General features: G+C 39.1%; 2 protein-coding genes across 2 annotated transcripts; both read right to left on the bottom strand.

The window, feature by feature from the left end:
* Positions 1-340: 340 nt before the first annotated feature.
* On the bottom strand, positions 341-6,789 carry LOC130592937 (transthyretin-like). Its single transcript, XM_057397681.1, has 4 exons — positions 6,632-6,789; positions 4,769-4,899; positions 2,356-2,491; positions 341-631 (listed from the first exon to the last, which is right to left on the bottom strand). The coding sequence occupies exons 1-4, from the start codon at positions 6,698-6,700 to the stop codon at positions 524-526; spliced, it is 444 nt and encodes a 147-aa protein (XP_057253664.1). The 5' UTR covers positions 6,701-6,789; the 3' UTR covers positions 341-523.
* A 1,930-nt stretch (positions 6,790-8,719) lies between these two features.
* Positions 8,720-18,101, bottom strand: LOC130592936 (transthyretin). Its single transcript, XM_057397680.1, has 4 exons — positions 17,945-18,101; positions 17,041-17,180; positions 10,892-11,027; positions 8,720-8,999 (listed from the first exon to the last, which is right to left on the bottom strand). The coding sequence occupies exons 1-4, from the start codon at positions 18,011-18,013 to the stop codon at positions 8,892-8,894; spliced, it is 453 nt and encodes a 150-aa protein (XP_057253663.1). The 5' UTR covers positions 18,014-18,101; the 3' UTR covers positions 8,720-8,891.
* Between the last annotated feature and the right edge of the window lie 3,662 nt (positions 18,102-21,763).

The following is a 21,763-nucleotide window of genomic DNA, read 5'->3' as shown; positions in this document are numbered from 1 at the left end:
TAAGCTGCTTTTGCTTCTATATCTTAAAAATCAGAATCTGGTGATTATGTGGCATCCTGGGTAGTAGTCCCATGCAACTTCATCTATTGTGGACTTCAGTGATAAAGTGTAGATGACGGTAGGTGGTAGATTGTGTTTCTTGTGGGCTTGCTTTTCATGAGACCCCTTTCAGATGCGGTTTGTTATCTTCCTTTGCAAGGAGTATAGTTTATTAACTTCATGGAAGACCTTGATTTATTCTTAGAGTCTCAGTAATGGAGTTTCAGTGCAATTTTTTTCTAAGCTTAATGTGTTTTTTTCAAACCCTAAATTTTTATTCAGAAGAACAATACTTACAGAATACAGAAATAAAGAATACTTTTATTCAGAAGAGTATTTGAAAGCAAAATCGATACATGTTTCTCATAAAATTAACAAAGTGAGAAAACAAGTGATTTGCTGTTGATACAGTTAGAAACTAAGTTCTTACCATTGATGGAATCTTTAATTTACACCTCTAAATTGCCATCCTTAATATTTGCTTCTACTCCACTGGCTCACTAACTACTGCTGTAGTTGAGTAAGAAAAGGGACTGAGGAGAACAACAATGGAATAATGTCGATAACTACCATCATTAGCTGTGAACACCACCTGGAAAAAGAAAACATACAAGATAAATGAGAAATGATCTCTAGCTGTGAGCCTATATGGAACCATTGTAATCATTTTATCTAACCTCTCACAAAACTTCGAAAATACCTTCTCTTGTGATTTGATCACAGTGATCTGTGACTGCCTGTCACACAGTTTTTCCACGTTAAATATCCTTTCCTAAAAACATCCCTGTCACATATATTATTTAAAATTTCATCAAATATATTTATCATCCAAATAATGGTTTCCTTGTTGATACTTGTAAGTGGTTCCTTATTGAACCCATTGACTGTCTTTATTAAAAATGGAAAAATAAAAAAGGCATTCTTTCAAGTATTTGAAGTATTTGACTATTTTTGTTGCTCTTATGAAGTCCTGAGCTTTGAGGAACAGAATTAAACATAGTGCTACAGTCACTATCGTCAGGCAAAAATACAAAGCAATGAGTTTCTCTTTACCTACATCTAGTAGGTAGAGAAGAACGGCATTAGTCCTTCAGCCGCAACATGGTAATAACTTTATATATGAATGATTTATAATAGTCTTTTTAACATCTTTCCCAGCTCATATCCTATCCTTTGATATCTCCTTTTACATAGTAAAATTATTTGTGTGAGATTATGGGTGTCAACTTTTAAAATAGGTAGTCTAATAATTCTGTGGTGCACAGCTTCTGCTCCTTTCAACATTGGTAAAAAAGATGCATATGAAACAACCAGTGAACTGAGCAAAAACATGATGTTCCCCACTGAGGCTTATTTTTAAGAAAGGAGCTCTTGCACTCTGTATTAAATTTATTTCTAGTCTGGAATATAGACTTAAGCATCTTGATGTATAATAAATTTCTTACATGCTGTAAATCATCTTGCCTCTTTTGTTTTAGTTATCACAGAAGGCAAGACTATCCAGTGTTAACCTTCATTGTTGTTTAGAATAAGAATATAATTTCTCATCTATATTTTAGGGAGGCAGAAACAAAGTTTAACCCAGGGGTTTGCTACCTTTTCTTCAAGAGATGAGGAATGGCTGTTTGGACAGCAGTTGCAAACTGTATGGCTGGTGGTGTTCACTGGTCTGTCACAGTCCAGTAAACAATAATACAGGGCTGCAGCTGCTACTGAAAGCTTATATGAAAGGTCTGACACTGCGGAGGGGAAGGGGAGAGCCCCCATGGAGTCCCTAACCCTCTAGTTGGCCTCAGCTGGTAGCTGGTTTAGACCACCTTCTCTAACCAATCTATCCCATGCAAACTAAAAAGGCCTGTTATACTTTTTTTTTTTTTTAACCTGAGGATCCAAGCATCCAGAATGCGTTTCATACTTCCATTATCTTTAAAAATCTAAATTATAAACTGCCTACAGTTGTGAAACTCCTGGATCCAAAAGGCAGAAAAATTATTTTCCCAGGAATAGAATAATTCACCTGTTGTTCTCCCTTAGGTGTCTAGAGTAGAAAGAATCACAGGCTTAAGTAGAGGTAGAAGGCTGGAAAACCTGTTTGAAAGTAATGCATCTAAGAGCTTATTGAGACTTACGGGGAAGCTAGTAATTACATTCTCTCCCGAGTATGTTAAAAAGCTTTGAGGCTATAGATTTAAAGTGTTAATGCAGAAACACTTTAAAGTGAAAAGAAAGCTCAACATTTAGTTACTAATTGAAGCCTAGACAGGTAAAGGATCTGTATTCTTTGCAGCTAAAGTACAGGAGAAAATGAATACTCACATCAGCATGGTGATGGAAGGGGTTCAAGCCCAGACTCTTCCAATAAGAGGCTGTGTCAAGCTCAATCTTGTACAACCCTGCTACAAATTGTTCCTTAGTAGTGAGTTCATGGAGCCCGCCGTTGTCATTGGTTTGTCTGTGATGACAGAAGAATGCACTTTTATATTTTGGTTGAAACCCCAAGAATGCAGATCTTAGCAATTGAATTTGAGTGACGTTGTGTAGCTTAAGTAATGTGACAAATACTTCTATTGGTCTGGAATGGTGTATGTCCATCTGTATTATGGATGCTTCAGAGCTTATCCTGGCATTTGTTATATCCTCCATTGCCACAGCAGCTGGCTGCCTGCCATGTCACTACGCTGTATGGCTTGAGGGTGAGCCAGAAGTTGACATTATTGTTCATAGACTCTTGGCAGGGTCTTGGAGTTAATTAAATTTAGCCACTCAGAGGGAGAGCTTTGCCACTGTTGTAAGCAATGCAGGAGCTCTATGGTGCACTTACTGTGCAAGTAAGTAGGGTCAACTCTTGATTTTTTTGTTCTTATTTAGATGTATTGAGTATAAATTTTTCTCTACAAGTGGCTATTTGAAATTTGAAGTCTGCTATTTGAAATTACTGGAGGTCAGCCAACATAGCCTTATGGAATACCCTGTTGTCTGTATTGATCAGTTGATTTTCCATCCTTGGCAAACAGATGGTTTTGTTTTATTTGAAGATGCTATCAATGCTATCCAAGGCCATAGTTCTGCCTTGAAATGATGCACCTTTGAACACCAACCAATTTAGGGCTCCAGAACCAATATTGAATTCTGTCTCTTAAACATGTCTCTTGGTTGAAACCTATTTCTGTGAAATAAATTATCCTAGGTTTTTGGTTGGGTAGGTTATCCATTGCTAGTGTCTGATTTTAGTAGTCACAAGCCACTGTTTTGTGTTCTGGCTGCCATATCTTTTCTGAACATATTTTATTCAAATTGCATGCATAAAAAAATTAAGAATTCAATGTTTTTGATATCATTGTCCAATGCATTACTTAAGATTTGTACTTTAATGTAGCGTGTGAGTCATAGAATAGCACTTGTAACTTCTAAGTTGCTCTGTAGTCAGTTGTCAGACTTTTTTTATCCATTTGAATGTCTCTATTTTTGTAGATTGGTCATTATTAGATAAACTTTCATTTTTTTTAATAAGCTTTTTCAACTAAACCCAAACATATTTTTAACTGAGAACAGTTATTTCAGAATCTCTTGTTAAAATTCAGTTATTTACAAATTAAGAAGGCTGGAGAGGTTGATTTATTATTATCACAATGTTTGCACACCTTATCTTAAGGTTACTTTGTTCTTTGTTTCAAATGTTAAGGATGTTTTTATGGCTTTAGTCAACATCTAGCTGTTCGGCCCAGTATCTTTATATAAAGCCTCTAAGTTCAGAGTTGAATGAAGATAAACTAAACACCCTCTTAATAGAAGATTTCGTATATTTCCGGTGACAGAATATGTGTGAAGCTATCTGCTCACTTGAGGGGTGGAAGGTGATTTAAGTAGGACAATGTGAATAGATTGTTCTTCCCCACCTTGTACAAGTATGTGCGGCCTTCACTATGGCTATTTTTCAGGGACACATATGAGAGCACTGTCGTTTCTGCCAGCCTGCTGCTTTATAACACCAAAGAGCCACTTGCGTACAGTTTCTCATGGACTGTCTAGAAATGCATCTGGAGTCCCACTATTTAAAAGTTATCTACATATGAAATTCCACAATTCCTTTTTTTTTAAGATATGGCAGCATTTAAATATCTGGGAGATTATTTTTTTCGTTTTAAATGTAATTTCTTTTCTGTGGGGAGGAGATGAGGAAGCTTTATCGCCAGATTTTCTCCTTTGGCTGATTCCTTGTTTTTGAATTAAAGGTGGCTATCAAATATGAGGTTGTATATGTTCAAAAGAGTTTCATGTTTTCTTGCTAAAGCTGTGGTGTTGATTAAATGAAAATCCATTTCGAAAGAAGGAAAATAGCCAGTAAAGGTAGGATGCTCCACCCGAGTCTTAGTTTAAAAAAAACCTAAGAATCTGCCTGATTCTTCTGGTAACAATGCAGCAGTTCATTGCTGGGTACTAAAAAGTAATATAATCCTTTGTAATGAAATTGAAGAGAAGTGATGATTGAATTAAAGGGTATTTTAGAATACTTTCTTGGGCTCATAGTAATTATAAAAGCATTATAAAACCATTTTGGTAGTTGAAACTGTAGTACAGTTAAAAGACAGCAGCAAATTTGTTCAATAGTATGTTACTTTCTGCTGAATAAAAAAAAGGCATGTTAGAGAATGTGAAGCTGATTTTTCAACTATTTGGCCTCTTCCCATTGCCTTTCCCTTCTTTCACTCACTATTTTGGTATTACTTACTTTGAGTTTAACAGTTCCCAAGATCCATCTGCAGCTTCTTTATATAACTTAACTGGAACATTTGGAGCTGGACTTCCTCGGACTGAATCCAGAATTTTTATAAAAAGAGGATGCTTGGAGTCAGCAGAGTCCTTCAGAGAGGAAGAGAGAATTTTTGTATTGTAAGAAGGGTTCTCAATGATGTGTAATAAAGCAGTAAGCACTATTATTCTTTAGATCTATAGAGTATACTGTATTTTTCTGAACAAGAACAAGGTGTACTGCACAAATGTAGCCTAAAGCATTCTGGGGGCTGGATACTGTGTGGAACTAGGAAGAAAGATGTCAGGAGCCGTCAGGAGTGTAGCTATGTGCACTGGGGAGGCACTGCGGCTGTGTGTGAGTACACACTTGTGTTTTCTATTTGCATGGCTTAAGTACACATCATCTCCAGCATGAAGTTGTAACTAGATTGTGACCTCAACAGGAAATAATTAAATCACCAAAAGTAGTAGGAATGTTTAGAAATCTATCAACTCTTTATTTTGGAGTGGTAATTCAAGCACAGCTTTCTGCATTTGAGAGACTATGATGTCTTGTTGCCATGGAGTTATCTTCATTCTCCTGTAAATTTGAAAAGCACCACATAAGAAGCCTCTCCTTATGTTGTATCAGATTTGTCACCCCCTGGCAGTTGTGCAGGGGTAGGAGAGGAAAACCTTCCCTCCAAGATGGGATGGCTGTAGTTTCACTCCCAGCATGTTAATAGCAAGCAATGGTTATGCCTTTATGTTTTACCTACTCAAAAGTGGAGTTGAATCAGGACTTTGACCTTCCATTACCTAAGTCTGTACGTGAAAAGTGAGAAAATAGAGCTTTGTGGAAGGTGCTAATCAGCGATGATCTCAGAATAGCAATCATTGATCTCCATTTAATCATTACAAAATAAATTGTGATGTAGATGTTAAAAACTAAGAGCCCTCTCTTATGTTCCGTCTTACAGTCTGTCATCTGTTGAGTTCCCCACCAGCCAGGAACCCTGCCCTATATCAGACCAATGTATCTGCATGTATCTATACTGCCTGTATGCCCGGACTCCTCACATTACCTTTCTGGAATGCAGAGGCTCCTCACTAGTGTTCTAAGGCATTGGCAAGGTGGGGCTCTAATTCCACTACTTATTTTCCTGTTTTTTATACCCTGGGAGCTCAGTGGAAATCTGCTTCCTCACAAAGGTTGGTCAGGTATTTATTTTCCCAAAGATCAGAGCAGGAGAGGATGAGTAGGAGGGGAGACAGACAAGTCAATTTTAGAAGAATTCCAGGCTGAAGCATATGTCTCTGGCTTGCCTTGCTGGAATAAATGAGCCCTCTGGAAGTGTGATCTTGGGTTTGGCTCTGTTCTTTGCTTGCATCGATGAGTGTTGATATCTCCTCTTGCTTGCTTGGGATAGAACTGTAGTGGGTAGAGTAGAAAGGGAGAGGACTAGAGAAGGCATTTCCTCAGCGTGGGTCTCACCAGAAGAAATGAAATCCCTCACAACAGGATTTTGGTTATTGTGTTATAAGGGCTGTTAGTTTCTTTTCAACAGGCCCAAGGCTTTTGTGTAGTGATTAAGATATTTTTTTCTTTTCAAGTTTCACATTATTTTTGACGTAGCTGAGTCTAATGACAAGTGCTGCTTCTGTAACCTTCTCACTAGTCACTAGCAAAGGGGAAAGAAGGACCAGAAAAAGAGCAGTAGGAGAGAACCGCAGTTGATGAAATCAAAAGAATTGCAGTAAAATAGAATAACCTATTTTTCATTTGTAAGAATTAAAGTATACATAAAAAAGAAAATCTGGGACTACATAGTATGAAGGACCTCAATCCTGAGACACTTACCAGTGGTGCAGCTTCGGAGACAAATGCCAGGCCAGCTAAGAAAACGAGAAATACAGAATGAAAAGCCATTTTGCCTACCCCTAGGAAGTCTCAGCGTCAGCAAGTAGAAACTGTTGGGATCTCTGATTTTTATATCAAGGCCTCTAAACTGAGGCTACTTGTCAGAAAACCCATATGACTTTCAACATACTGATTCATTCTATTTACTTAGTAAACAATGGGAAAATAAGTAACCCGTACAAACATGAACCTTGTCTGCAAAAATATGTGTCTGCTACCATTGCCTATGGAAGTATTGTGAACATTGCCTAGCTCAACTGCAGTATATTTATTTTCTTGGAAACAATGTTTATTCTGTTTTATTTGTCTCTGTTGAGGAATTAGTGCTGTAAAGACCTCATACAATGAAGAGCAATACAAATTTCTTGTCAACTTGACAATTTCAGTTTCAGTGAGAATTTCTCTGTGGCTTGGCTTAATTGACTCACCCATGTTTATCAGTTAAGAGATTTCCCTCTATGGTGGCCTTCTCCCCACCTCTCATGAAAAGTAAGTGGATAATGTGTGGGCTGTAGTTACCTTATGCATTCCTCTCAAGAAAAAATAATACTTTCCATTTCCAGCATGATAACCAGATCCCTACATACCCATTTCTGAAGCATAGTTAAACAGTGTTTTAAGTCTTGTCACTTCATTTCTCCCTTGGATTCAGTACAAGTTCAAGTACAACTCAAGTCAGCTCCCACCAGAAGCATCTGCTTCAATTTAGGGAAATGTTACTTCTTGAAATTAAACTTTGCCTTTCTGATCTTTGGTTAGACACGTGTATTCACTCTCTTGCTAGGTTTATCCTGTTGCCAGATGAACAGATGTGTGCAGAGTAGATTTTTTATTTGGTTTTGGGTTTTTGAATTACTACACATACGTAAACATACGTCCTATTTTGAGGGCTGGGCATAAGCCACAGCAAATCAAACCTACTGGTTTTCAAGCCCCAGGAACAGCAGGACCCCATGAAATCTGCATACCTTAAAATGGGTGCTGTTTTGAAACTATTTGCACTGCTTACAGGGGTTGCGTAACTGTGGTAGTGTCCAGAAATCAGGGAACAAAGTAACTGAATAGTGAAATGTTAAAGGCAAGCTTTTAGAAGTTATGAATTCATTTGGTATGCAGTCATTCCAGAAGGCTGTATGTGTAGAGGTAAACTCCAATGTCAGTGGCAGGTGAAGGCTGATAGTTTCTGAACGGCATGATTTCAGTAACTATCTCTGTAGTTTCTGTAATCCTGTTAAAAAAAGTAATTCCTGTGCTTTATGATACTTTAAACGCAGTAGGCCGTGAGTCTGTAGAAATCACTGTGAAAGCCCTCGAAGTCTTCAGTCAGTTTATCAACAATATTATTTGAATCACAGTCACTCTACAGCTTACCTTTTCCTGTTTCTAAAAATATAAAGAGAAATTTAAGATGTTGGTTTTATTTTAGGACTTCTTTTAAAATGATAGATGGAGATTTGATTTATTAGAGATTTAACTGAAATGCATCTGGAAAAGAGCCAACAGGGTTAAAGATCAAAGTTATTAAAAATGGTGCTAATTGAAATAGCTTCAGAACTTCCTACATTGATTAAGCAGCAAATTTTCCCCCTGAAAAGACAAAGTATTGAGGCTTACCTGAAGTTTTAAGTAAAGGTACACTTTTAACTCCTTCAGTTCTCTGCATGTATATATTTCAAACAGCCCTTCAGCATTGTTTATTCTGCTGCTAGGTATTCAGAATTTCTCCTGTTTACCTTGTGACCCAGTTGATAGCCTGACCATCTCTTCTGTGTGTAAACTGTGAGTAGCATGGATGACTTTCTTATTTTGAGTATGTGTGTTTGGTCAAAATTTTTTAAGGTAATACAATTTTATATCTTTCTTATTTTGAGCCAGTGCATGTGGTGAGATTTTTTTTTGAGGTAGCGGAGGAAGATAACAGAACCAATTCAAGTGCCATGCCATGCATATTTTCCAGATGTCCTTTGCACTTGAATGTAAATCATGACACCTTAGAACACAATAAAACTTCACCTATAGAATCAAAACTGTTTTAAAGAAGTAATATTTTATTGACTTGTCTGAAGTTTGCCAGGTTACAAAATGGAAAAAAAACCCTAATGGAGCAAAAAGTTATGTATTAGCAGTAGGAAAAACCTTCCTCCTAAAAGCCTACTATAGTTCTAGTGGAGGAGGGAGTTTGTGTAACGACAGTACATGTTTATTCCTTGGGATCAGTGACAACAGCAGTGGTTGAATAAGAGAAAGGACTGAGGAGAGCGGCAATGGTATAGTGGCGGTGACCAGAATCATTAGCAGTGAACACCACCTGGAAAAGAGAAAACTTGTGATCACAATGAGCAATGTATGTTCAAAACTACCTTAGTAAGAATAAAGAAGCACACTCCGTTTCCTCTGCAAAATACTTTGCCTGTTCTGTCCAGTCAGTGATTTTGCCCTTCTGAAGTGTAATGCTCCCCCTTACTTCGTGGTACTTGCTGAAGACTGAGAAATGTGTTAAGATCCGGAGTGAGGATCACAAAGAGCCTTGGCTGCAGTGAATTTAAATGTAAAGACCTACACACGACTCAGCCAAAATAGTTAGTGATGTGGAATGGGAAGATGAGCGGGAGGTATCTCAAAAAAACAATAAGAAAGACAGAGAGATGAAATCCCATCTAGTGACCTTAAATGCAACCTCTCTGTGTGAGGTGTCCAAGCAAGGTGGGCTGTTGGAAGCCGATGCTGTTTTCTGTACTTCCGTGCTTCACTCCTGTTTTTAACACAGCTAGTGATGGGTCAGCTGTTGCATTAAGAACTGTGTGTCTAGACTTGCTAGAACAAGGAGAACACTTGGCCTAAGATAATTCAGGTTTGCTGCTCTCCAGATCAGTCCCTGGAACTTGAGACACCTAGTTTCCAAGAAAGTGTCATCACCAGGCTTAAGCTCCCACTTTCTTTGTCTCTCTTCAGTCTAATATTTGATCTGTTTTCTGAACCATGACATGCTTTCTACAAGAGGACTAGAGTTCCCTCCTACATCCCAGCCCCGCCAAAGTCTTAAGCAGCTGGGACATGCGGGCTGTAGGCTCCCGTTACCTTGTACACAGACACAGTCAGTCATTGCCCACTTCCGAGGTTAATTTGTTGACCTGTGGGCTATTACATCAAAGGAAGTCTTCTTCAACAGCCTAGCTGGAACAGTCTCAAAGAGGTGCTTTTAAGCACTTTTTGAGGTGAGCCTTTCTGTATGCCCCAGCAACTTTCAGACATCCAGGTGGCTAGAGGATGTTTTTGAGGATTGTTTATTTGACCTAAATGACCCAAGCTGCACCTCAGACTTTTATGGACATGGGCCTTAGTCATCTGTTTTAGTCTTCACAGACCTTCATAAACTTAGGGTTTAAAATGTTCTATAATACAAACTGTAGCCATTCCAGACTACTTAATTTGGGGAATCTTAAATTTAATGGCAGATTAAGCCTGAAGAATTAAAACAATATTTTGGAAGAGCACACAATAAATCAGTGCAGGGCTGAAAGCAAAGGGAGACATAAGACATGATTATATTGCTGGCCTACTTGTGACATCTGAGTATTGATGAAACAGCCAACTTTTCTGCTCCCACTATGGTTATTTCTTCATACTTTTATGCCTTTTTTGGGGGTTGTTTTTTTTTCTTTTTTTCTATTGCATATCTCAGTACTAAGCATCTTTTTCCTTTTTTTAAAGGGACATCACAAAGAATTGTCTTTTCCTATAATTACAGGTCACACTAGAATTCAGGGATTGCCAGGGGCTGATATGGGCAAAATACATCTGCTTAAAGAATAGCTTATTTCCCATAAAACTGGTTTTTCCAAATCCCTGTATTCCTTCAGCAACAATAAAAGCAGTTTTTTATTTCTTTTTTTGCCTTTGTTTTTAAACACTGTGTACTTTTGAATAATGTAGCTTTTTTTGAACGAAGGTCCCTACTAGTCTGAATGGGTGAATGGGATCAGCTCCATTTGGAAGAGCTGTATCAGTATTTGCACAGAAGTCAGCTACTTCCTTTGGCTTAGCCAGTTGTATATTGCCTTTATCTGCCAAATGTTATGTGGCAGTGAACCATTTCACTGAATTTTGACACTCCTGCAGTATTAAAGGACTGCAGCTGTTTTTTCCAACTGATGCCACTACATTATATACAGGTTATTAGATATATTTGCAGATACTTACATCAGCATATTCATGGAATGGAGAAAGCCCAAGTCCCTTCCAGTAAGAGCTGGTGTCAAACTCAACCCTGTATACTGCTTCTACAAACTGTTCTTCTGTTGTGAGATCATGGATCTCCCCATATTCTGTGGTTTTCCTGTAATGGTAAAATATCTACATAAATATTTTATACTGTCATTTAGATGCTAAACAGAAACAGTTGATGTGGAATATTAAACAGCAGAGGTGCTGCACAGCCAAATTCTACACTGAATGGTTTCTAATCATCTGAAATAATTCCCTCCCATGTAGCGTATGTTTCTGTATTGCAGAGCCTGCCCCTGTGGCTTACTTAGAATCATAGAATAACTAGAATCATAGAATAATTAGGGTTGAAAAGGACCTTAAGATCATCTAGTTCCAACCCCCCTGCCATGGGCAGGGACACCTTACGCTAAATCGTATCACCCAAGGCCTCGTCCAACCTGGTCTTGAACACTGCCAAGGATGGCGCACTCACAACCTCCCTGGGCAACCCATTCCAGTGCCTCACCACCCTCACAGGAAAGAATTTCCTCCTTATATCCAATCTAAACTTCCCCTGTTTAAGTTTGAACCCGTTACCCCTTGTCCTATCACTACAGTCCCTAATGAAGAGTCCCTCCCCAGCATCCCTATAGGCCCCCTTCAGATACTGGAAGGCTGCTATGAGGTCTCCAAGCAGCCTTTTCTTCTCCAGGCTGAACAGCCCCAACTTCCTCAGCCTGTCTTCATATGGGAGGTGCTCCAGTCCCCTGATCATCCTTGTGGCCCTTCTCTGGACTTGTTCCAACAGTTCCATGTCCTTTTTATGTTGAGGACACCAGAACTGCACACAATACTCCAGGTGAGGTCTCACAAGAGCAGAGGAGAGGGGCAGGATCACCTCCTTGGACCTGCTGGTCACGCTCCTTTTGATGCAGCCCAGGATACGGTTGGCTTTCTGGGCTGCAAGCGCACACTGAAGCCGGCTCATGTTCATTTTCTCATCAACCAACACCCCCAAGTCCTTCTCTGCAGGGCTGCTCTGAATCTCTTCTCTGCCCAACCTGTAGCTGTGCCTGGGATTGCTCCGACCCAGGTGCAGGACCTTGCACTTGTCATGGTTAAACTTCATGAGGTTGGCATCAGCCCACCTCACAAGTGTGTCAAGGTCCCTCTGGATGGCATTCCTTCCCTCCAGGGTATCAACCGAACCACACAGCACAAATCAAAGCTGGGTGGCTTTTTTTGTCATTTCTATTGCTACAGCAGAGATTATAGTTAAGAACCCTCTTTTAATATCATGTTTAACTTGTACCAAGTGCCTTCTGGAACCAAATGTTAGCGGCTTAGGAAAAGGATTGGTATGATGAAAGGCAAGATGGCAAATCTTAAATTAGAATTAAAGAGAGAAGAGAGATTTTAGTGGAAAATTATTTTGTTCTCTAGTTATTAGAACTGAGGCCATAGGTTTTACCTTTGATACAGTTTTATGTGACCCTGAGTGGTAGTATCTTGGAAAAGCAATTTAACATCAAGATTTTATTAATTTGAATTACAGTGCCTTGGTTAAAGAGCAGGGACCTCTTCTGGGTGCCACGTAAATGAACGATAGGAATTCTCAGCTGAGAGAGAGCATGTACTCAGCTATTAACAAAAAATATGTGGATGGATTAATGAAGTCCAGAAGGAAGAAGGAAATATAGCTGGCATTGCACCCTATTGGTTTGAAAAGGACCAAGTTTTGCGTGACAGCTGTTTAAATATTTGCATACTTAGCTGCTAAACCCCACTTATCTCTTTTCTCTCCTTCTATTTCTGATTTTTTAAACATTTTTTCCCCTGAAAATATTTATTTGATATTTATAGCACTTCATAATCACATGATGTAGTTGAAGGAAAAATGAAGAGAGTCTTGACTTGAAGAACTAGTGGAACTTTCCTGTTTTACGGCAAGAGTAACTGTTCAGGCAGAAAACAGAAAAGCTTGAGGAGGAAGAGAGGAAGGGGAGACAGCAGTGGCACACTGCTTATCAGAGACACAATCAGTTGGGCTATTGCAGCTTTTCTTTTCCAGCTGTTGCCTCCTTCTTCATCTTACTTGTTATCTTTGGTTAACAGTGGTAGATGAAAAAAGTCTGAATGACAGAGCTTTTGCTTAAATTAAGAAGAAACAGGATAGGAATTGCCATGCTAATTTTCAGATTTTCTTATATTTCAAGTTTAGCAATTTGAAGATTGACAAAAGTTTCACTAGTCCAATACAAGTGAAATCAACTGGATCCAGGGTAGACCGAACCTGCAGAGAACCCAAGCCCTATTTGAAACATGGTTCGCGGGCAATTTGTGAAGTGTACACATCTGTTTTCATTCAATTAGTATTTCCTGCTTAATTCATATTGCTTTAATAAGAGGCAGTAGGTAGAAGGAGGAAGAACTCATTGACAAGACCTCACTTGGAGTATTGTGTGCAGTTCTGGTGTCCTCAACATAAAAAGGACATGGAACTGTTGGAACAAGTCCAGAGAAGGGCCACGAGGATGATCAGGGGACTGGAGCACCTCCCGTATGAAGACAGGCTGAGAAAGTTGGGGCTGTTCAGCCTGGAGAAGAGAAGGCTGCGTGGAGACCTCATAGCAGCCTTCCAGTATCTGAAGGGGGCCTATAGGGATGCTGGGGAGGGACTCTTCATTAGGGACTGTAGTGATAGGACAAGGGGTAACGGGTTCAAACTTAAAGAGGGGAGGTTTAGATTGGATATAAGGAGGAAGTTCTTTACTGTGAGGGTGGTGAGGCACTGGAATGGGTTACCCAGGGAGGTTGTGAATGCTCCATCCCTGGTAGTGTTCAAGGCCAGGTTGGACAGAGCCTTGGGTAACATGGTTTAGTGTAAGGTGTCCCTGCCCATGGCAGGGGGGTTGGAACTAGATGATCTGAAGGTCCTTTCCAACCCTATTCTATGATTCTATGACAAGTGTCCTGGAAACCATGAAATAGAATTGCTAGGATCCTGTAGAAGTGTTCAGAGTACAAGATAACAATTTGTTTACATCTACTTAGAAGCTGAGTAGTTTACACAAAAACCCATTAAAAGGAAAAATAGTGTCTACCTCAAAATCTTTGTTCATGTAAACACATAAGTTTTAGTTTGAGAAAAGCATGGATGCATCTTGAAGGGTGCTTTCCCTAATAACTGCTGACCCAGAGTTTGAGATGTTAACTGCACTGAACAGTTGGGAAACTGGAAACAAGAGTTCACTTGAAGACTCTGGCCCACTACCAGGAGTTAGTGGCACTTCATTTCAGTTATTAAGCAATAGTCCTTCAGTGCAAGTGGTATCACAAGGAAAGCCTTCAGCAGTACTGCTTCATTGACAGCCAACAGGACAGTGTGCAATTCAGAGCCTGGATGGGAGTAGCACAAGCCAGAGGATGCCCTACATTCATCCCTGGTAGCAAAAGGCTACAAGCGATCCCTTCTGAACAGCACTTGTATTACTGTCTGAGTTGAGGAATAAATATAGTATGGTTGTTTATTCTTAATAGGATGCGGACTGCCAGCATCTGCTGTAAGATGGATAGTCATATTAAAGCTGTGCTTTTCCAGCAGGAAATTTGCAAACCTCTGGTTAAGCTACTATGGTTCCAGCCTAGACTGCAATCCTGATGCACGTTTTCACTGTCTGGACCTTAGTTATATGTTGTGACCAGGTTAAATCTACACTGCCTATGCAATAATGCCTTTATGTACTCTTGGGCTACATACTGCACTGATATAAACTCTGCGCTAAGATGCAGAATGCTGAAGAAATATATCTCAGGAGCACGAATTATTATTTTGAAGGAGATTGTTTTTTTTTTTGAAAGAAGGATGTTGGGGGAACCACTCAAATATGCTGCAGTTGTTTTTTATGATTTACAGCCTAGCTCACATGAGAACTATGTTTGGCGACTGCAACTCTTGATCTATATGATAAGACCTAGATTTTTCAAGGACATGTGAGGTGTGAGAGGTTCAAAGCTAGGGAGGAGCTAATACAGAACCCAAATCACATGTTTCCCAGTCTCTGTGCCCTGAGGCCTTCCTCAGAGTACATCTCAGCTCAAGTTATCTCTTCTTGAGTATTTTTGGTTAGACTAATTTTGAAATAGCCTTTTTAATAAAGTTAGCTGTTGCTATGCTAACTTCCTGTCTCTTAAATACCATTACACCAAATTCACCAGTTGCTAGATGCATTTGCTTAATTTCCTAAAATGTGTTAGCAAAGTCAAAACAAACAAACAAAAAGGAGAAAAATATTTTTTATAGACATTTGTACAAAATGTATTTTTTCCATATGTATCTGCTAGGTACTGTAATTTACAAATGTTATTGACCTGACCGTAGTAGTTATAGATTGTATTCTTTGATTGCATTCAGATTTTCATCTGCTTTAACACAGAGAAACTCTGGTTTTCCCAAAAGAAAAAAAAAAGGAAAAAGAAAAATAATGTGAAAACTCAGTTGAAAAATGTGTCATCAGCTAAAGTCAAGGGTGTCACTGTAAGAAACCTTGGTTAAGATGCAAGTCAAGGGAAAGATCAAAATCTTCACCTGCAATAAAAATTGTGGTTTAATGTTCTTCCACTGCCTTCCCCCAGCACGGTGGTTCTCACTTGCCTAGGGTTAGTCTCAGTTTATATTTCAGGAGAAAGGATTTGATTTTCTCAGGGGTGTGCTGACCTAAAATGTCAACAGCGGTTGGCTGAGGACTGCAGGATTTGTCTCCTTGGGCTTGTTGAGACCAGCATTGCAAATTGAACAAGAAAACACTGTTATGCCACAAAACTGAGGTCATTTAACACCAACGTTAATTTATCTTCCATTTATCTTACTCCTCTGTAAACTGTATTTTGTATTATATATTCAAGAGCACTTGACAAAGCATTTGAAGTAATCTGGGTTTCTTGATAATGGCAGAAATACTCATTAAGGACAAGACATTATCCTTGTCTCTGCTTTCCTGGAAAGCAATGTATCTTTTTTAATGGTGTTTCTCTGTTCGTTATGGTATATAAATCCATTCTGAGAGTAATTTGTTCCTGGTTTAACACACAGTATTTGGGAGTGGAGGTGTTTGTTTCTCCTTCAGTCTCCTGACCTTGTTCCTTTTCAATGGGGAAAAAGTAAGTTAGCTTTGAGTTTTAGAAAAAGAAACCCTTCAGGGGGAGAGAAAGGTACCTCTCTCCTTGTGGTCTTCTGTGGGTTTTTTTCTGCAGCTTTTATGTAAATTGTGCCATAAAAATCCAAGGAAAAGACAATTAAATGCTCTGGTGGCTCCTGTCCATGCTTGTGCTTGTCATTCTGTGCTTGAATATCCTGCTGTTACTAAAGATTTCTCTTGATTGATATAAAAATTACATGAGTTGTTATAATGAAACCTAAATGCCTGAATATCATCTCACCTATTTGAATTCTAGTAAAATGTTTTCCTCTGTTACCCATACTTTTCCCAAAGACTGAAGAGAATTGTATTATTGCCTTCCCCTCAGTGATGCTTTGTAGGCAATAAGCTGTCATTCTAGCAAAAGCCATGCAGATATATAGAAATAACCACAAACAAATGCTTCTGTGCTGTGTTATCATGGGACTTCTTAAAACTCCCTGGTCAAGGAGTTTCTTCCAACCAGCATGCTTGTTAAAGAGGAAAAGACAATTAATGTGCTTATTATTTGCATGTGTACAGTCAGATCTTACAGAGAGGATTTTGTATGTGTTTACTGCTGCAAATAAAACTATATCCGTTATGTATAAAACAGTAGGTTAGTCTGGATTACCTACAAAATTCTGGTAAATAGGCTTTTAAGTATTTTTTAATTCTTTTTATAGAAATGAAAGATAGTACTAGAGCTAGAAGAATAATTATTAAACCTATTCCTTTACACAGGTAAGAGAAGCATCTCAATATATTTTTGCAATTAGCATGTATTTCAGTTGTGGATAAATTCCACTTGAATCTGACAGATTTTAGACCAGAATTCATGTCCTGTTAACAGTGATAGTGTGACATGTGCTAGAAAGCTTTTTTGATCAGAGCCCCATTCCCTTTATTTCTCAATTGTTTGCCCGAGGCACCTTGAAAACGGCTCCATAAGACCACGTAACTTACCCAGTAGCAAAGTCCTGCCAGCTTCCATCTGCAGCCCTTTTAAAGACTTTAACAGCTACGTTAGATGCAGGACTTCCTCTGACTGCATCCAGCACTTTCACCATGAGAGGGCATTTGGAATCAACAGAGCCATGGGAGACCTAGGGAAAGCAGGAGAGGTTGAATAGGAGCTGTTCATCAGCCCTACAAAAACCTTCTTTCAAAGAAGAGATGAATTCTTATTGCAGAGCTAAAGTTGACTTAAAAGCAATTTTTTTTGACAAATGGTTCACAAACATCTATTTCTTAAAGCAGACTATCTTAGAGTTTTATACTGAAGACTCTATTACACACACTGACACACACAAACAGATTGCTTGATAAATATTTAGATTTGCATATGGCCCTAGGAAAATGTTATAATGTGCATGTTTTTAATGAGGTAACAAATAAGAAAATAGTAACTTATTATAAGTGCAGGCAGCCTAGGAAACCAACGATGAAATACCTATGACATCCCTAGAACTGAAAGAATATTTGTTTCTTGAGATTCATTATACTATAAAGAATTAGTCATACTTCAAAAGTATTTTTTTGGTGTTTTAGAGAAGCAGTTGTTTGGTGAAGAGGTAAAGCTACCTCTTATATTGGAGATATGGGATGTGAGTCATGGACTGACAGAAACAGACAGAAATAAAAGGTCACACCTTCTACATCTATGACCCTTTCATAATATCCTGAAAAAGATGATAAATGGCAAAAAAAGGCTTTTTAGGAATCTTGAAGAAGCTGCTTAAAACATTGGAGCAAAATAACACTCCAGCAATGCCAAATGGTTAAAGAATTTCATGGATGAAGAGAATGCTAGTCATGTAGAAAATCTCAGTTATCATTAATGATTGAGTTTGAACAAAAAGAGACTCACCAGTGGTGCAGCTTCAGAGAGAAATACCAGTCCAGCTAAGAAAATGAAGAGCACAGAGTGAAAGGCCATCCTGTTTGCTGTTAGTGAGCCCTGGTGCCAGCAGCTAGGAGCTGCGGGGATTTGGGATTTTATAGCAAATCCGACAACAAAACAGGCTGCTTATTGGGTGCCCATATGACTCCAAATTTGCTGATTCTGACTATTTGCTTAGTAAACAGTCCAATCCTAGAGTCAGTCCATGAATAGCACTGCCATTACAGTCAATGGAAAGACTGTAGGATCACTAGAGCAAAGAGAATAAGTAACGGACACAAACATGACCCTTGCCTGGGGAGATTAGACTCGTAGAAAGCCCTCCAGAAAATAACGCAAATGACCTTTGTTTGCCCAGAAATCCAACCAGTTCTAGGAGATCTTCTTTACCTTGCCCTCAGGTTGTGCATGACCATGCCCCAGTGCTTCCTCTTACTCCTGCTCCATGTTTCTTCTCAATGTAGTCAGTGCTTTCTGAAGACCAGTTCCCACATATAGATAGATGCAGACTCAGTATAAGGGTGATGGAGTTTGTTGTCTGGCTGAAGCAGTGCTAATGGTCCATCCTAGGAGACAGATTCTGAAGTAGTTCCCTTGCTTGTTGAAAAGGAGCAATGTTTCATTTTGAAACATAATTTAGATAGGATCTGGCAATGTCTGCCTTTCAACCTAAGGATTCCTAAGGATTCATCTTGCCTAATCTTCAGGTAGACATTGAGGTTTCCTCTTAGCCACTGGGAAGAGACCTAGAGAGATCTATCCCTTTGGGAAGACAAAGATCTCAGAAAAGTGAAATGTGTCCTGTCTTGCTCCATGTAACCCAGAAGGAGCCAAAGCAACTAGGATAGACTGGTAGGTTATGTTAACATGTAGCTAATGTTCTTGTTGCCAAACTCTTGTTATGCTGGAAATATTATTATGCTCTGAAATGTAATTTTAGGTAAGATGTTTCTCAGGAATGAACTCTGCCCCAAACTGAGAGAAGATGTCAGCTGGGGGTGTAGGCACGATGTAGCTGGATTTCTCCAGCTGCATTACATAAGACTTGTTCATGCTGTACTCTGTGCTAGTTGAGAGACAAAGAAATAGCTCTGTTTGGCATCTCCTTCTCCCCATGTCCTAAACCACCCTGAGCCTACCCTTGTGTTCTCAGGAGCTGGCATGCTTACCTTTTACTGATTTCACAGTATTCTAACAAAAAGCAATTTTACCCCTGATCTTGAATAGGATTATGATGAAGGTCCTAGAGAGAAGTCACGGACAGTCTTCTCCAGTGGCTTTCATGCCTTCGGGCTGCTTTGTGCTCTTGTTCTACTCAGGCAGAGTTGAGTTTTGAAAAAAAAGCTATATTACAGTAATCTCCTGAACCGGGATCAAAGTGCACTTTGTACTTACAGCAAAGCAGGCTGATACGTAGGTAGCATTCTACACTAGCTTTGCATGCACATGAAAGTCAATTCAAGGTGCCCAGCAGTAACAACTCAAGCTGCAATCTAGTGCTTATGAGTTGCATTGAGGTGTTGGAAAGGTAAATACTGCACTTAGATCTGTGCCTTGACATTTTATTTCATTATTTTGCTCTCATTGTTTGTAAATATTTCTCTGAAACAGTAAAGCTTTGTATGGGAGGAAGAGAAATTATCTGTGTTCTTGTGCAAGTAGGCTGTCCTGTCATTTGCTATCAGCTGTTCTACAGGGAAAGAAAGGAGCTAATGATATTGGCACCTGCCTACATGTGAAATTGCTCTCCTAAGAGAGAATGACTTCAAAAAATAATTATTTTTCCTACCTTTTCCTGCAAGGTAACAGTTTCTGAAAGCCCAGGTCTGCAGGGATGGTACATTGCAGCTGTCCATATTATCCATTTTACTTTCCTCTTTTATAACATTTATTTTTGGCAGCTGTTTTTTGAAGTGAATAAGGAGCATAAAAAATTCTAACCCCAAACATGTATTTTTTTATTCTCCTTCATTTTCTGTTTTTTTTTTCTTTTCAGCTCACGCCATCCCAGAGATAGCCTAGATAGAGATCCTTTGACTATGAGCAGGGGCACCACTCCAAAAGGAAATTAGACTTTGTGTGTTGGTGAATCTCCATTCACACATTTTCCCAATAACTACATTATTTCTGTACATTCTAAGGGTATAAATGGAGTCTGTGGGAAGGTAAAATAAAAATCTTTGTTGTTGATCTGGAAGGTCATGGGGCATCTAGAATTCATACAGAACTGTACTAAAATCCCATGTGAACCTAATTGTGAATTATTACAGCCTAGTGGTATCAATGCTCAGACTCAACCTATTAGCACAATATACTAATACTTTCCATAAAATGCATGGAAGGGCTCAGGAACTTGGAACAGCTGACTGAGAAGAATGATTCTCCCTTGGCTTGGGAGCAAAATGGAGAAAGCGATGCATGACTGCTGAGCATCCAGCAAGTGTTGTCTATTGTTATTAAACCTTTTCTGTGTAGTGCAGATCTGAAACTTATATACTGAATAACTTTTCCCATATAAAAAATCTGTGAATGTCAAATAACAAGGAGCTGAACACTGAGGAGTAAGTGGAGCTGGGGATCTATAGGCCCTCTGAAGTAGCAGGGAAGCTGCCATGAAGAGCAGGAAACAGGGCAGCTCCCAGAGACTGCTAGCAGGATGCATGCCACAAGGAAAGCGGTGCAACACAGAGCGGTTAGCATGGAACAGTAGCATAAAAGCCCTGCTGCAAGAAAAGTGTAAACAGAGTCACTGAAAACTCCTCAGAAAGAGATATTTAGGAATCATGATGTGGAAGAAATAGTAGGAAACATAGCTAATACAGAGATAGCATCAGACTATTTGGGGGCTAGGGGACACACAACACCTAGAAGAGGGGGTGATCACCCAGCAGACAGGGTGACTAGAAGGCCAGAGAAGAGAATTTCAAAGGGTCCCTGGTGTGCACAGTAAGCTCAGCCTTATGAAAGCCAAGAAGTATGAGACCCCCAGTTATGGAAAAATTTAGGTAATCCTCAAATATGTGAATGCTTTAAGGCTTATCTGAATTCCAAATCAGTTGAAGTACATCTCTGAAGAATTAGAATTAATGCCTATTTTTAATGAAAGCATGTTCCCTGCTTGGAAACATTACAGTGTTCAGGTCAAGAACAAACATGTCCTGCTAATACTCTTGTTTATGTCAAGGATTTTTCCAACTGTGCTATGCTATTTTTCTCTCGCTTCCATGAAGTTTCACACACTTGTGCTTGTTCTACATAAATAAGCTTCTTATACTCTGCTCCATTCCCTTCTATTGGAATTTATTTAGAAACTCAGCTACTTCTACATGACAAAATTCTCAGACAGGCTGGAATATCTGACTTTGACCATAAAAACCTGTAAGATTATCCTGTGACATTGGAGTGAAAGAGACTGATAGATGGTAAAACATTCAGTAATCTGGATAGACTTACACAGTGCTTTCCAAAGAACTGATAAATTCCTGAGCCCTGAAAAAATCCTTTCTATAGTATAGAGGCCTGAATGTGACACCTTTGTTCACTTTTCTGGAGTAATATTCCATAGCGACTTGTAGAAAAGACCTGGAACTTGCATCTCAGAGAAGTTTGTCTGAATTTTCTGAACCAGAGTCAAGAACACTTTGAGTTTTACTGCCAGTTGAGTTGCTGTGACAAAGCTCTGACATGTCAGTGAGTGCTCAATACAGTAACTGCTGAAGCCAATGAGAGATTTTGTGTTGACTTCACTACTTGCTAATTATGTCACATTTTCCCTCTCGGCAAAGC

This window comes from Pezoporus wallicus, unplaced genomic scaffold (assembly GCF_028554395.1).
Source record: "Pezoporus wallicus isolate ANWC-B61680 ecotype Strahan unplaced genomic scaffold, APGP_CSIRO_Pwel_v1 contig_227, whole genome shotgun sequence".
Lineage (NCBI taxonomy): Eukaryota > Metazoa > Chordata > Aves > Psittaciformes > Psittacidae > Pezoporus > Pezoporus wallicus.
This window is presented reverse-complemented; position numbering and strand designations above follow the sequence as displayed.

Excerpts from the sequence above, each read along its gene's own strand:
- LOC130592937 (XM_057397681.1), bottom strand. The coding sequence starts at position 6,700 with ATGGCTTTTCATTCTGTATTTCTCGTTTTCTTAGCTGGCCTGGCATTT. Across the intron at positions 4,900-6,631 it reads TCTCCGAAGCTGCACCACTG|GACTCTGCTGACTCCAAGCA; the intron begins GTAAGTGTCTCA and ends TCCTCTCTGAAG. Across the intron at positions 2,492-4,768 it reads TGGGAACTGTTAAACTCAAA|ACAAACCAATGACAACGGCG; the intron begins GTAAGTAATACC and ends CTGTCATCACAG.
- LOC130592936 (XM_057397680.1), bottom strand. The coding sequence starts at position 18,013 with ATGGCCTTTCACTCTGTGCTCTTCATTTTCTTAGCTGGACTGGTATTT. Across the intron at positions 11,028-17,040 it reads TGGCAGGACTTTGCTACTGG|GAAAACCACAGAATATGGGG; the intron begins GTAAGTTACGTG and ends TTACCATTACAG. Across the intron at positions 9,000-10,891 it reads CATTCCATGAATATGCTGAT|GTGGTGTTCACTGCTAATGA; the intron begins GTAAGTATCTGC and ends TCTCTTTTCCAG.